This window comes from Pelodiscus sinensis, chromosome 3 (assembly GCF_049634645.1).
Source record: "Pelodiscus sinensis isolate JC-2024 chromosome 3, ASM4963464v1, whole genome shotgun sequence".
NCBI lineage: Eukaryota > Metazoa > Chordata > Testudines > Trionychidae > Pelodiscus > Pelodiscus sinensis.
Genome location: NC_134713.1, coordinates 134,354,221 through 134,370,510, shown reverse-complemented (window position 1 = coordinate 134,370,510; position 16,290 = coordinate 134,354,221). Strand labels below are relative to the sequence as shown.

The window sequence follows — 16,290 nt, the reverse complement described above, 5'->3', positions numbered from 1 at the left end:
CAGCATTTTTCTTCTACATAATAAAGTTTCAAAGCTGTATTATATCCACTGTAAACTTTTCAAAGACCAACCATAATATTCTGTTCAGAGTTACAAACATTTCAGAGTTACGAATAACCTTCATTTCAGTATTCGTAACTGAGATTCTACTGTACTTTGGGGATTGCTGCAGCAATCTCACTCAGATCAAACTTGAAAAACATGGTAAGAACTGAAAGAAATCTTTACATTTTTCAAAAAATGTAGAGTTCCTGTTAGGGCTCTTCTTACATTGTAAGAAGTTTTCCATTAAAACTCACAACCTTTTGTTAATACAGCAGGCACACACAGTAAGTATACATTTATTATTGAAAAATTGCATTTTCAAAATAGTCACCAAAAATATTTGCCTATCTTAGGGTATATGTCTACACTGCCACCCTAGTTCGAGCTAGGGTGGCTAATGTAGGCATTCGAACTTGCAAATGAGGAATAACGGTAGTTCGAATTAGGAGCTTTAATTTGAACTACTTAGTCCGTGCCGCGTGTAGCCGCGGGCAGGGAGTTTGAACTACGGGCATTTAAAAATGGCGGCGCCCAGGAACATGCAAATAAAGCCTGGGATATTTAAATCCCGGGCATCATTTGCAAGTTCGAATGCCTACATTAGCCACTCTAGTTCGAAGTAGGGTGGCAGTGTAGACATACTCTTATAGTTTTATTCTGCTGCTTATTATGGTAGTGTCTGAATGTCTTCTATGTAAAAGCCAATAGCAGAGTCCCTAGTAGACTCCATGAAGAACAGATATTTCTTCCTTTTGGGGAGAAAAAAAATATTAGGTAGGGGGTTTTGCTTTTTTATTTAATCTTTTTTTAGTTGGTAGGGGTGTCAGACAGAAAGTGGTGTCAGCACTGAGTCGGTCAGTCTTAGGGTGATAAGGCTTTTCCTGAGAGGAAGATTTTGCAGCATTTCCTGAGAACAGTCATACTCTGGGCTCACCTGATTTTCTCTGGAAGTTTGTTCGACAGTTGGATCCCTCCCATCAATAATGCTTTATCCCAAACACTCATAGGCTTTGTAATCTGAATTCTGACAGAAGTACAGCTATCTCTGTAGTTTACTGATTGAAATGTGGTCTGTAATACAGCTTGACACTGATCCATTAACTGCTTTGAAAAGGAGGACCAAAGCCTTAAACTAGTATCAAAAGCTAACTAGCAAACAGAGGAGGGACTTCAATCCAGGCTTGACGTGCTCATAGCAGCCTAAGCCACAAAGGCAGTGGGCAGCTGAAGCCTGTGGATTGTCTTCATAATGAGTTACCATAATTCAGCCTGCAGGTGACAAATGCATAGATTACAAGAAGCTGGTCCTTTTCTGGGCATAACAAATAATGTCCCTAATAAACTGGAGATTTAAAAGGGTACCAGTGCCACCCAGACATCCAAGCCTAATGTGGCAAAACAAACCAAGCTTGAGCTTTTGCACCAATGGAGATGATATGCTTTCTAAGCATGATGGAGACAATGTTTAGGATAACGCTTCAGAAGTTTTTTCATTTTTTGACCACCAAGACCAAAACGATGCCCAGCTTGAGCCAGTTGCTCTTCATTCTCAAGCCAATTTCTTCGAGGTGTTCTGAAATTTTAGTAATGGTGGTGGTTGCATCAGTTAAAAAGGAGATATGTAGGAGAGTGTAATCGGAATACTTTCAGCAGTTGAGGCCTTGGCAATTCAATCTCTTGCCATGGTCTTACATAGATGCCAGAGAGTAGGAAAGAGAATATGGATACCTCTGTGATCCCACATGTGGGAGCAGATGAAGAGGATAAGCAATTACTCAATCACCACTCCAAGTTCTGCTGGAGAGGAATAACTAAGCCACTGTAGTGCTGAGCCATCCAATTCCTGTTATGCATGACATGTCTAAGTACTTTAGAAGAGAACTGCAAAGCAAGACAAATCATGTCCTTAATTGCTCATTTAAGAAATAAGGTAGGTTTTTTTTCCTCCTAAGTACAGTGAAGTCAACATCGCTTTCAATCTCCAGTCAGGGCTAGGAGAGGTATATATCAGGCTTTAGCTTCATTCTCCCATTTAACCATACAGGTGCTAAAAAGTTTGCTGAAGTCCTCTATGAAAGAAAGAGGGGAAAAACCAGGACTGTTTTCCCCTATGTGAAAAACAAGTAGTAAAAATAATTTTCAACACTGAAAAGGAGCAGTAAGAATACTAACTTTTTGGCTGTATGTTGCACCTCAAAAGCAGCCATTAGAAATTGTCAAGAGAGACAATAATGGCCCAGTAAGGGAGCTAGTTCATCCAATTTTCTGGAGGTCCCATGCCCAACTGCAATTTCTGTCTGAGGGAGGAAGAGGATTTAATAAAATAACAAAGGACTAAAGAGTAGGATAAATCTCAGTTTCTTGCTAAACAAGGCAATGTGGAAAGTCAGTCAAGTGAGCATCTTTAATACAGAAAGGGATAGTACAAATAATTTTTGAAAAGTTGTGCTTAATGATGTTTGTATGTTTGCAGGTAGAATCTACAGTCAGCACTTAACTTGCAACCCCATTTTTTGCTTCAGTTAGTGTATCTGATATGGCTGAAGATGGTTTCTGCAAGTGTGAATTAGGAGGACAATACTGCAGATACAAACAGGCTGACAGTTCTAGCCTGCTGCACATGGGTGCATATGCCCCTCACACAAAAGAGACGACGACTCAAAGTTACACTATTGAAATACTTGATGCCCTGCACCTCACTTGGTTTTCGCCCCTTTACCAAACAGATTCTTTAGTACCTCAGAAATATGGCATTAGAGCAAGGAATATTTTATTTTCTTCTCTGCCTCCTAAAAAGCATTTGTAATGGGGTACTTAACCTCGGGGGGGGGGGAGGAGGGAGAGGAGGTAAGCGCATGGTATCACAAGGAATTTTTAGGTATTTTTCAATGCAAGTTTAAAACATTCAAAACAGCAAAACTATGGGAAAGGCTCTTCAATTATGGAATTATTGCTATTCCGTGTTTAAAATTTCAGTTTTGCCAACCCCAAGAATGCACAAGCCAGAAAAAGGCAAAACAAAAACCAATGAAATTTGTTTTCAATCTGAAATGCATATGAAATGCAGAGCAGGTGTTCTCTTTAGTCAGCTAAGAAAGATGAGGCTTGCCTACAGGCAGAGTGGGAAGAAGCCTGCCTTTCTTTCCTGTCTCCGTACTCTTGGCAGGGTGCTAATCAACATGTCTCAACAGAAGAGCTAGATGGTGAGAAAACAGTGTTAACAGTACTCACATAGCCTGATCAGGAAAAAACCATGTATTTTTCATAACTTCAAAGGTGTGTGCAACTCTCTTAAAGAATTACACCTAAAAAGGGACATAAGAGGCAGTTTTATAAATGTATTAGGAACAAAAGAAAGATGAAGGAAGCTGTAGGTCCTCTATTTAGAAGGAAAGAAGACCTAACAATGGATAAGGTTTAAGAAAGCTGAGGTTTTTAAAATGCCTATTTTGAAACAGCCTTCACTAAAAAGGTAAACTGTCACCAGTTTGTTGTTAATATTAATTGATATTAAACAAGTAGAGTGAATGATGGCCAAAGTAAGGAAGGACCAGGTTTAGAGAATATTTACATAAACTAAATGTAGTCAAGTCAGCACTTCCTGATGAAATTCACCTTACTTAAGCAACTAGCTGAACCAGTCTTGGAACTAATAGCTATTATCTGTGAGAACTCCTGGAGGATGGGTGGAGAAGGGGAGGAGGGCGGGGAATGTAGTACAGGTTGGACCTCCCTGGTGCAGCACCTTCGGGACCTGACTAGTCCCAAAGGAGGGAGTTTGCCAAACCAGGGAGGATCGGCTCCTCTACTAATATTGGGTTCTTCCACAGTCTGCCCTGGCCCCACCAGGGCTCTCTGGTCCAGCAACATCCATGGTCTTGCTGGACCAGAGATGTTCAACCTGTACTCATCTCTCTCCTCCTTCCCCCCTCTCCCCTCTCCTCCCCGGCTCCCCCCAAAAAAGGGGTAAAAAGATTCGGGGAACTACTGACCAACAGCTCAACTTCACTACCTGGAGAGATGTAATTAACACATTAATTACAATGTACCTTATATACAAATGTAAAGAGTATGCTAGAGCATATAAATAGTCTTGAAAGGATTAGATTTTTATTGGTTAATGCTGGTAAAATATCTATTTTAATCACACAACATTTCCATTGATAATCAACATTTACAGTTGCCAAAGAAAAGTGATGCGTGATAAATCTGAGCTTGCTCAGGGATATTTCAGATCTTTTGTGGTGTTAACAATGTGTGTTTTAACTGTTATAAAGATTTAACTTTATGCAACTCAACATGTACTGTCTTTAATTAAATTTCTGACCCTCCTACAAAAAGTTTCTGTGAAAACAACTGTGAAAATGTAATTTGATTAAAGACATATTATCTAGATATTAAAAAAAAAAATCAAATTCTGCTAAGTCTATACTTAAATAATAGCTAACATAGCTTTGTCAAGAACAAATCATGCCAAACCAACCTAATTTCCTTCTTTGGCAGGGATACTGGCCTACTTAATAGGGCAGAAGCTGTAGACTTGATTTTTGTAAGGCATTTGATATCATCCCACATAACATTCTTATAAGCAAACTCATAAAAGCACATTAGGAAAATGTGTTCTAGATAAAATTATTGTAAGGTGGATGCAGAACTGGTTAAAAGGAGTTATCAATGGTTCACTGTCAAACTAGAGAGGATCCACTTATTGCGGTAACACTGGGGGTCTATTCGGGATTCTTATTTAATGTTTTCATTAATGACTTTGATAATGAGTGATAAATACACTTACAAGATTTATAGATTGCAAGATGTAAAGAGCTGCACGCAGTTTAGAAGACAGGAATAGAATTAAAAATGGACTAAAATTGGAAAAGATGAAAGTCAATAGACAAATGGAAAGTATTTCATTTAGAAAGTAAAATCAAATGCACAACTACAAAATTGAGACTAACTGGCTAACTGATAGTACTGCTGAAGAGGATCTGGGGTTATCAAGGGAACAAAATAAGACAACGTGATGAAATTGTGGGAAAGGGTCATATAGTTCTGAGGTGTATCAATAGGCACATCAAGTACTTAACACACAGAAAGTTATTATCCTGCTCTATTCAGCATTGATGAAGCTTCATCTACAAGACGGTGTCCAAGGATGCCACATTTTAAGAAAGTGGATAAACTGGAGTGTGTCCAGAGAAGTTCAACAAAAGCCATAAAAGGTTTTGAAAACCCATCCTAGGAGGCCAAGTTAAAAAGACTGGCATGTACAATCTGCAGAAAAAACCTAGGGGGAAAACAGATACCCGTCAACAAAAGTGCTGCTATTATAAAGAGTAAATGTGGAGAAGAATTTATCGTCTTCCTGAAGGTAGAACAAAAAAAATCTATTTAATATGTGGCAAGAAAGATTTAGGCTAGATACTAAAATGAGCAAGTTTTTCCTCAAGATTTAGTTAGGCTGGACTTGATGACCTCCTGAGGTCTCTTCCAGCTCTATGATTCTAAAGACAGCTAAGCATGGGAATAGGCTTCCAAGGAAAACCATAAATCCTCATCATTTGAGATTTTTACGAACAAGGTGAACAAATACATGTCAGGAATGGTCTAGGTCAGAGGTCTCCAGCCTTTTTAAGCATGAGATCGCTTTTTGAATTCAAGTGCAATCCAAGATCTACCTCAGACCCAAATACCCTTGCCCCACCTCCTTTGTGCCCCTTCTTTGAGGTTCCTCCCCCATCCTCTCTCCCTTTCACCAGGCTGGGGCAGAGGGTTGGGGTGCAGGCTCTGGTCTTGGGCCAATGGGTTCACAGTGCGAGAGGGGACGCCCTGAAGGTAGGGAGGTGGGGTGGGTTCTGGCATGGCCTAGGGCATTTGCCTGGGGAGCATAGGGTTGGGGGCTTGAGTCCCTCCCCCCTCCGACCACCCTGGGAGTGACCAAACAGCCAATACAGTACAGCACAGGTACACTCCCCAGTGCGCTCTCCAGGCAAATAACCCCACAGCCTCTATTGGCCACGGTTCTCTGTTACTGATCACTGGGAGCTGCAGGTCTGGTGTCCGCTGGCAAGGACAGCACATGGAGACTTCCTGCTTTGCCTCTCTCAGGGGCTGCAGGGACATGCCAGCCGCTTCCGGGAGCACAATTACCACAGGGATAATTACCCCAGACGTGCCAGGTTGGGCATTTTAGAACTCCCTACGCAGAGAATTAAGTGTAAAGTTATGAAATGCACAGACCAGTCAAAACCCAACAACGACCCACTTTGCAAGCAGTAAAAGTAGTAACAAAACCCCATGTACATGTTGGGAGGGAAGGACAGTGTGTGTTTGAGAGAATGACAGAAACAGTGTGAGAGTGACAGATTTGCATTGACAAGCTCCCTCCATCCCCTTCTCTCTGTGTGGTGACGGGGTACAGGAGTAGGGGGAGGAGGGACACCCTGACATCAGCGCCCTCTCTCTTCTCCCTCCTACACCCTGCACAACAAGCAGGAGGCTCCCAGGGGGGCAGCTCCAAGGCAGAAGGCAGAGGGCAGGAGCAGCATGACAGTGGGTGGAGAGGCAACTGAGGTGCCAGCACTTGATAGCTTCCTGACTGGTTTGGCCAGGATCACCTGTCAGAGGCTCCAAGATCTACTGGTAGATCCTGATCTACTGGTTGGTGACCACTGGTCTAGGTATACTCTGCCTCAGTGCAGAGGGCTGGACTAGATGACCTCTTGAAGTCCCTTCAGTCCTACATTTCTGCGATTCTAAGTACAAACAAGGTTACAATCTCAGGGTGCCTGATAATTAACATTAGTTCTAAATGTAACCAACAGAGCAGTTAACATAGTGAACCAGCAATATAGTTAGCATGACTATTAAAATCTTACCTGGCTAGCTGTGCCAGCTCTTTTTGGGTCAATGGACTTCCTTGCTTGCTTAAAAGATTTTTTAGTAAAATCAGTCTTGTCTGAAAAGAAACATTTATCAACCGTAAGTTAATGTACAAGAACACAAGAAAAATCTATTTAAGCTATTAGAAGACAACAAAAATATATGGTATGTTTCTGTGAATTCAGAAGTTTGTATGTACGACTTTGTAGTACTTTTGACTATGGTGTAAATGTCAATGCGGTCTTATAAGGATCATCTGGATTTAATAATCATGAAATTGAGGGTTCTAGAGGTTCCAGACAGGACCTGTACAATCATGACAGCAAAACTAAAACCTTGATCAGACACACTTCTACTGCTGCTAAGATAATGAACAGTGCTAACAATTTGTTTTTATGTTGAAGAACTGTTAAAATTAGACCACACAATTTTAACCTTTTCCATTGAAGAATGATTTCAAACCAAGCACACTTGCTGTTGCAAATATGCAATTTTCTAGGCAAATCAAAACATGTCCTTGTCTGTTTCAACAAGACACTGCCTATACAACAGGAAGATGCTCAGAAGTAAGGAGCAGCTACTAGCAGACTTGATTCTAGTAAGTACCTCAAAATGTAACAAATTTAAAATTCACCTGAGTGATATACACTTACCATACTGGCCAAAGTGAATTAGAAAACTACTAAAAGTCACAAAATTCAGTGATTTGCCAAAAGTCTACTAATTACCAGGGCAGATAAGAATCTCTTTTATAGAAAAATATACTAAGAACTCACAGAAAGAAATGCTCACAAGCCACACACTTACCTCCTCATTTGGTAATGATACATACACCCGTTTGGTGAATCGTCTGAAAAAAATAAAGTAACATTTTAATACTTCAGAAAAGCTAGTTAGTAAAAGCAGACAGTTGATAAAAATACACACTTTACACCCTTGCAACCAACACTACCATTGATAGCTTAGTAAGATGAAGGCACAAAACAAAAGTCCATACAGAACAGGCCTGGTTTGAGGCCTGACACCTAGCTAACAACGGACAAAACTTGGTTAATATAAAGCAAAGCTAAGTTGTAAGCAAGAGGCAGGGCCCTGCTCACAGAACTTGACACAAAAAGTAATTGGTAATAGGCCCAGGTGTAGAATACTAATTGGTAATAGGTACCATCTGTAAAACAGTAATTGGTAATGGTCACAAGTTGAAGCACATTCCAAAGGGATAGTTCCACTAGTTTGTTAAAAAAGACCTTAGTACCCACATTCCACAGACACCAATCCAGGTTCCGGAAAGGATCTAAAATGACAACATGATGAATAGCGATGTTCTAATTGACCGATGAGGTGCAGGGTGATGGGTGGTATCTAAGTAGCATCAAAGGGTGGCAACCTGACATGTCAGGAGCAATAACTTGTTTGTACCCGTATATAAAGTGATGTCTTGGAGAGGCAGTCTTTGTCCGACATGGGGCAGTGGGACTTCCCACTGACTGAGTCGGTCCGTTGTTACAGGTACATATGCACAGTGTTCAGTAGAGTCTATTAACAACTGTTACTCTATATTGCTTAATAATAAACCTGGCTGGGCACCTTCGATCCTTGTCTGATTTGTGGTCTTCGGAGGCTCTCTCGGCATCTGCTATGTTGACTACTTGTGCAAATCAACAAGGAACACGTTTGAGTGCACATGTACACACACCTGACTATTTATCATCACTGATGGAGCAGGAGACTTGTCAGGACACCATGCCGGTAAATCCTGACTACTACAACAGCAAAAAAAATTAAGAAAACTTAGATAGGGAACAGCAAATCTGAAAACCTTGCTCTTGAATGAGGCAGTTGAGTGAGAAATCTCTCCTTCAGTATGGCGTATGTATATTCTTACTTGTAGGCTATTAACAAGTAGTACAACCACTTAGGAAAATGGGCTGAGGGCCAAATACAAATATGGAGTGATACGTAAGGTCTGAATGAAATTCCAGGTAGCATGCCTGCAAATTTTAAAGATACAAATGTTATGGACACTCCATTCATGCTGTCTTAGCCTTAATGAAATGAGCCTTGAAACTCTTATGGGAGGAAGGAATGACTTGCTTGTAGAGCTAACAAGTTCATGGGCTACATCTCTGTACAATAAATCTGAATGGTCAAATGCTCCAGATAAGTCCCTCCAAGCTCAGGCTGATAACATCAATCCTTACAAGTGACATAATGAATGAAATGCATCCTTTTAAAACACAATTTCAGAAGATTTGGAGCGTTTGAAACCACTGAGGAGTGTAATTCATGTTCAGAGTAATTTAAAGGAAGCCAGTAAGTCAAATCCACATTCCTCAGTCTAGCATTAAAGATGTATATGGGAGATACAGGTTTAAAAGAGTCGTAAGAATGTGAAACAAGGCCTCAAAGGCCCTGTAACTATTGAGGATACCATGACTCAAAAGAGAAATCCAGTGCAACTTCTATGAAGTGTCTATGGAAGAGATTTTCACCTCAGTGTACCCTTGGACCCAAAGAACACAGACTAGTGACATGAAAAGATCCAATAAGCACTGATGTTCAAGACTATTTCAAGCTGACAGCACTAAAGGACAAGTAACTCTAAGGGAATGCCGAGGCACTTCTTTAAAATAAATTTTAACAAAATACTAAATGCTTATCACCCAACAACTCTAGCAAATTTTAGTCCAATATCATTTGAAAAGTGTGAGATACTTAACTGGGAAACTTGCTATTTATAATTGGAACTAATTTAAGAGCAACTGTGTCTTTTAGTATATATTAGAAGGGGCATAAAGTACATACCTGAGAACAGCATCATCCAACTCCTGTGGCCTGTTAGTTGCTCCCATTACAAGTATTCGGTCCTCTCCAGAAGACTGTACCTATAATATTGTAAAGCAAGAGTAAAACTGAAAACCGAAAACAATGCAATAAGCAGTTAAAAAACCCCAAAAGCACTTCACTTACTGGATGGTGATACTAAATGCTCATTTTTGTGCATGTATTGGTCTGATGTTATCCACATTTTTTTTTGCCTAGTTTGCAGTTTAAAAAACTGGTATAGTTAAACTCCATCTAAGTTTTCCATAGCAGCATCTGGAGACCAAAACAAGTGCTATGGTTAGGACTGGCAATTAGACTATATGGCCTTGAAGAATTTTTGTATTAAGAATGTGCTCCAGATTAAAAAAATAAATAGTTGTTGTGCTACATTTACTATTTTAAACAAAAAGTCTCATTTTACTGTGATTCAGAGTAGTGAAACCATACTGAAACCTACCTAAACCTGAAACAACTCAGGAACTCCCATACCAGATCAGACCAATGATCACTCTAGTCTAGTATCCTAATTGACAGTGGTCTTTGCCAAATATTTCAAAAGAAAGTGCCAGAAGACTTAAGTAGATAATTATGCAATAGCCTACCCACAGAGGAATTTTCTTCCAAAGTCTTTCAGTTACGAACTTGAGTGATAACCTGAATCATGAAGGCTCATATCTCTTCCAATTTTTTTATTTATATCTAACTAGGGATGTTTCAATTACTCATATAACTGTTGTCCAGTTCTCTCTTGGAATCCCGCCAACCTCTTGGTTTCAATAATATCTGCCGGCAATGAATTCTACAAGAACATTATGTGAAAGAGTACTTTCTTTCATAAGTTTTAGATTTGCTGCCTCTTAAATTCTGTTTAATATTCCATTTTTTTAAAACAAAAGAATAAATGGAAGAACTATCTTCTACCTACCATTAATTTTACATACTTCTATCATGATATCTCTAAATTAGAAAGTGTCCCAATCTTTGCCAGCTCTATTTATGTCAAAGCTTTTCCATGATTTCAACCATTTTCATTGTCTGTCTCTGAACTACTCTGTTGTTTCTGCTCCGTTGTCGAGGTAGAGAATTACAAATAAAACTGAAACCAAGATACCTTACATACGCTGTGTTTTTCAGCAGAACCTATAATCTTGCTTTGTTTGCCATTTTCCATAAATCAAATGACTGTTTACTATAGGGCTGTGTCCAGACTCAGGGTTTTTTTCGGGAAAAGTAGCCTTTTTCCGAAAAAGCTTCACCTGCGTGTAGACTGCAGCCGCGTTCTTTCGAAATTAAATCGAAAGAATGCGGCTTTTCTTTCGACGGTGGTAAACCTAATTCCACGAGGAAGAACGCCTTCTTTCGAAAGTGCTCTTTCGAAAGAAGGCGTTCTTGAAAGCAAACCGGCTTTTTAGAAAGAGAGCATCCAGACTCACTGGGTGCTTTCTTTCGAAAAAGCGGCTTGCTTTTTCGAAATTCCGCGTGCAGTCAAGACGCTCTCTTTCGAAAGAGGCTTGCAGTCTAGACATAGCCCAGATGTAAAGCCTCCTTATAATAGTTTCATAGTTGTATACATCAAAAAAATGTAAGTTAATGTTTAGCCAGAATCATCTTTTCCTCCAAGGCCCACATTTCTGAAAGCCCAGGCTCCATTAGAAGGGAAAAATATATCCCTGAACAGCAAAACAGGCAATAGTTATATATAATCTTTTTGCCACTACTATTTCCATAAATGCATGCTACTAGCAGGTGAGGCCTGTCGCTGACTGAGCAAAGTCATTTTGTGTAGATTACACTTATAGGAAAGTTCAAGCAATTTAATAAAAAATTCTATTACATATATTTATGTGCCTGAAAAAGGGAAGTAAAATAAGTTTTAAATTTGTAGGATTTCAACTTCAAATATTTATTTTATTGAATAACTGTACAGAGTACATTTGAATCAAACTCAAAGCTTCCATTACTCTTTCAGTAACTAATTTGAATTATCTTGTGATTTGTAATAGTAAAAATTTTCTTTGTATTAAAATGACAGTTGAATAGACGACTCAATTTTAATATTGTTCAAATATTTATGAACTCCACTCATAATAATCATGACTTTTTCCCCATAAATAATTATTTAAACCTTTCACCCAGTATATTCCGCTGTAAAAAGTAATGCATTCAGCATTCAGTTACTTTAAGTGGCAGGATTGTTTGTGATTACCTACAGATACCAAGTTTTCCACAAAGTATGACTTTATTGTGCACAAACAAATCCATAAACAAACTCTTTAAAATATATAAGAGATGTAAGTCAGGTGTAGGCCTGATACTGAACCCGAATGTCTCCTCCAACTGCTTAAACTCCCATTAACAGAAGTGCTGGGTTCTTTCTCCTCAACAAGAAATGAAATGCTTTCCCTCATAGCTTCTCTACTATAATTCCCACCACTTACCTAATATCTCTTCCCTACCCACGCAATACTCCCCAGGTCTCCATCACCACCCTCCCTTCTCACAGTCTCAACTCTTCATGGTACTTTATTGGGCCAAAGTAGAAGGTGTTTGCTAAGAAGTATTTTTATTGCTGTTGAAGAAAATAAACGAAGGAATATTTAATTATTAGAGTGCCACTAGTGTATCATTAGCAGCTTTCATTGGCACCCATCACTGTATAACTAATTTAAATAAACAACCAAAAATACTATAACACTGATACTTACACCATCAAATTCTATTAAAAATTCTGTTTTTAGACGCCTACTAGCATCATGTTCACCTTCTCTTCGTTCACATAAAAGGCTATCAACTTCATCTAAAAAGAAAAAGTCTTAGTTTTAGAGTTTCAGTAAAAGTTGAGCTATCTTGCACTTTACCAACCAGAAAGCATAATAAACCAGCATTTCGGAAGGGGTGTGTGCTCCAGTAAGGAGTTAAGGTGAGGGAAGAGGCACAGACAGGATGTTGGGACACAGGAGTAGTTTTGGGGTGCTGAATCCAAGAGCTGCTCACCTTAGGTGGCTCCCCTCAAGTGGCAACATATCCCTGCTACTCCTAGGCAGGTGTGTGGACATGAGGTTCTGTGTGCTGCCTCCCACTAAGTACCACCTTTGCTGCTTTGACTGACTGCAGTGCCCCAAGATAAGCACTGTCTGCATTTAGTGTCCCAATCTCCTGCCTCTCTCACACCAAACACCCTCCCAAAACCCACACACCCCTCATCCTTCTTACACTCAAAACCCTAGCCCTGAGCCCCCTTCCTTTTAGTTAACAGGAATTTTTTGTTTATCAGCACCCCTTATCCCCCCAACGTAACAGATAAATCTTTTACTGTATTTTGGTAGGAAGCAGAGCCAATAAGATAAAACCTACCTTTATTCTTCAGGAGACAAATTTTGCAAAAAAGTTACAAAAATATTTTATGGGTATTAAAAGGCCCAGTGGCAACAATGATCAGCTGTTTGACATCATCAGCTATCTGACAGGAATTTTATATGCATTCTGTCATCTGTGTGTAATAAACCCCAAGTTTCCAAATAAGATGAGAAGGTAAAAAAATGCACAACATTCATAGCTCTGTACTTTAGGTTATGTACAAAAATGCTCTAAAATAGAACCTTCACATCCTAGGTATCCTAGGACAATTCTTTTGTTAGTTAAACTTTTCCTAGACTTGATCTAGGGCAGAATGTGGAACACTCTCAAATATCAATTAAGGAACAAGCAATCACTGATGCAGAGAGAACCTCTTATCTTAGGTCTTCCATTATTATTATCACAACTGAACCTTAAAGACAGCATTTAATCTTTTTTTTAATAAAATACATTTTTTTTTATAAACTACTAGCCAAAAGGTCTTACCTATAAAAATTATAGACGGCTGAAGTTCCCTGGCTACTGCAAAAAGTGCACGCACCAGTTTCTCTCCTTCACCTACCTAAAAAGGTCAATCATTTTCAAAACAAATATTACAAAATAAACAAGCTTTCCATGACCCATTCCCATGTCACAGATAAGCAAACTACTAATTTGGCATGTAATGGAGAAACAAGTCTACGTTTTTCCACACAGAAAAAATGTGAAAACTTGACTAATGATTCTGACTGGAAATATGAAAGGAGTGTAAAGGAGTTAGGTACATAAATCTCAAACAAAATTCAAAGCAAGTTCCATTGGAAAAAAAAAATCACAGCCTTTATATTTAAATAAAAATATTTCCACAGCACTATGCTCAATATTGAAGACTCACTTTATGAAACTGCTATTTTGTATTTTTTAATATCCAATACACTTCCGTACAATGCATTGTCTCAAGTGCTAATGTCCCCTTGATGAAACATGGAGGAGTTTTGGCTTAACAAGTTCAGTAGACTGAGTTGCATCCTCCCATAGCAGAGCATCCCCCCACCCCACCCCAGACCCCTCATAGCCCCCCCTTCCGATAGTCCGGCTCTGCCCCAGGCGTCCCAGATTCAGCCGCTGCTGTCAGTTTCAGCAGTGGCTGAATCTGGGATGCCTGCAGCAGAGCAGCTGGAGTGCTGCTGGGTTGGTCCGGTAGCACCAACCCTTGGTGCGGCGAGACCAACCCAGCAGCACCCTAGCTGCTCTTGGGGACGCCTGGGACAGAGCAGCTAGGGTGCTGCCGGGTTGGTCCCGCAGCGCCGCTCCTCAGCGCTACTGGACCAACCCAGCAGCATCCCTGCTGCTCTACCCCAGCTGTCCCCGATTCAACCGCTGCTGATACTGACCAGCAGCTGACTCCAGGAAGCCCAAGGCAGAGCTGCTCTGCCTTGGGCTTCCTGGAGAAAGCCGCTGGTCAGTTTCAACAGCAGCTGAAGCGGGATGCCTGGGACAGAGCGGCTGGGGCACTGCCGGGTTGGTCCCGAAGGGCAGCGCTACGGAACCTACCCAGCAGCACTCCAGCTGCTCTGCCCACGGCTTTCCCGATTCAGCCGCTGGTCAGTTTTAGCAGCGGCTGAATCGGGGAAGCGGGGGCAGAGCAGCTCCAATGGTCTGGCTGCCCGGAGCACTTTCGGGTTCCTGATGGTCCCGGACCATCAGAGTTTTACTGTATTAGCCCTACAAATCCTTCAGCTAGTTGTTAACATATTAGCATCTTGACTAACAATTAGCAATATTACTTACGTATTTTGAAGTCAGGCTTGCAGCACTTATGTTAAAAAAGGTTGCATTTGATTCTGCAGCAACTGCTTTGGCCTGAAAAACAGTAAATGCCTTCTTAATGATACACAAATTGAAGAACTCCACTGTATTTTAGTATTTTGAATAAACTTAACAATAAGTTAGTGGTCTCCAATCTTTTTACACCCAAGATCACTTTTTAAATGTCAGGGCAAGCCAAGATCTACCCCATCTCTTCCCCAAGACCCCCACCTCTTCCTTGAGGCCCCGCCCTCTGTTCCCCTCCTTACCATCATTTGTTGTCTCCAGCCCTTACTCACTCTCACTGGGTTGAGACAGGAAATGTGGACTCGGGGGTGAGAATGAGGGATTTGGGTGTGGGAAGGAGTGAGAGGTGCAAGCTCTGGGAGGGAATTTGGGTGCAGGAGAAAGTAGAGAAGGGGATGCTGGCTCAGAGAAGGGGCACCAGGCTTGAGAATGTTGGGCTCAGGTGGAGGGTTGGGGTGCTAAGCAAGCCACAGGCTTGTATGTTGGGGTGCAGGAGTTTGGGTTGGGATGAATGGGGGGCTCAGGGCAGGGAGGCTGGGAGTATGATGGGCTCAGGACAGATTTGCAGTGTGTGGATGGTACAGGACGGTTATGATAGAAGACTGGGAATGTGAGGGTGCAGGAGTTTGGGGATGTGAGAGGCTCAGGACAGGAGATTCTGGTGTATGATAGGCTCAGGGTTGGGATGGGGAAGGGGAAGCGGGGGGGGGGGGGGGGGAGATGCAGGAGTGTTATGATGCTGTTGCCAGATGGGGGCTTGGCCCCAATTGGGGACTTGTTGACCAGGCTTCATTTTTAAATAAAATATTATGTCAAACACACAATGTTTCAGCACTATCTTTATTTATGGGATGGCTGGGGGAACCTGTTTTGGGTCAGAGGTCACTGACCCACAGGAAAAAAAAAAAAAATCAGTCAGGAACCACACAAGTGAGATGCAAAAAACAACCCCGCCAACCCCCCGCCCAAGCCTCACTGATATGGCCCCAACCGAGACCCCTCACTTCCCTAGCACTCCAGCCTCATGGCGGTGGGTGGAGGGGGTGGGAAGAGGGTAGGTAGGACTGAGGTTCAGGACAGACTAACTCTTCTGGAGAACCAGGCTTAGCAGAATTTGTGGGCCCCTCTACACTCTGAGGTATGGCCCAAAATAAGGGATCCAGTGTGTAGGGCAGGGCTGCCAGTGAGTGGGATGGGGGTACAGAATGTGTGTTGAAAATAGGGTACAGGAGCAAGCTGGGGGTAGGTGTCTGGCCAGGAGGGAGGGGGCAGGAACAGGGTGCTGGTGAAGGTTTGGGCAAGGGGAAGGCTGCTGGTGCTGGTGCGGGCCTGGCAGTGGGTCAGGGTGCTGGCGGGGGCCTGGCAGCA

The 16,290-nt window shown here is 41.3% G+C and overlaps 1 protein-coding gene across 4 annotated transcripts in view; it reads right to left on the bottom strand.

Annotated features, from left to right (window-relative positions):
- The window catches only part of SPAST (spastin), a 63,061-nt gene that overhangs the window by 11,498 nt on the left and 35,273 nt on the right, over positions 1-16,290 (bottom strand). For all 4 annotated transcript variants that reach the window (XM_075924924.1, XM_075924923.1, XM_075924921.1 and 1 more), the window contains 6 exons: positions 14,878-14,949; positions 13,594-13,669; positions 12,456-12,547; positions 9,730-9,809; positions 7,732-7,774; positions 6,921-7,000 (listed from right to left, as the gene is read on the bottom strand). In XM_075924924.1, coding sequence (XP_075781039.1) covers positions 6,921-7,000; positions 7,732-7,774; positions 9,730-9,809; positions 12,456-12,547; positions 13,594-13,669; positions 14,878-14,949 — 443 coding nt within the window. The remainder of the gene's footprint in view (positions 1-6,920; positions 7,001-7,731; positions 7,775-9,729; positions 9,810-12,455; positions 12,548-13,593; positions 13,670-14,877; positions 14,950-16,290) is intronic.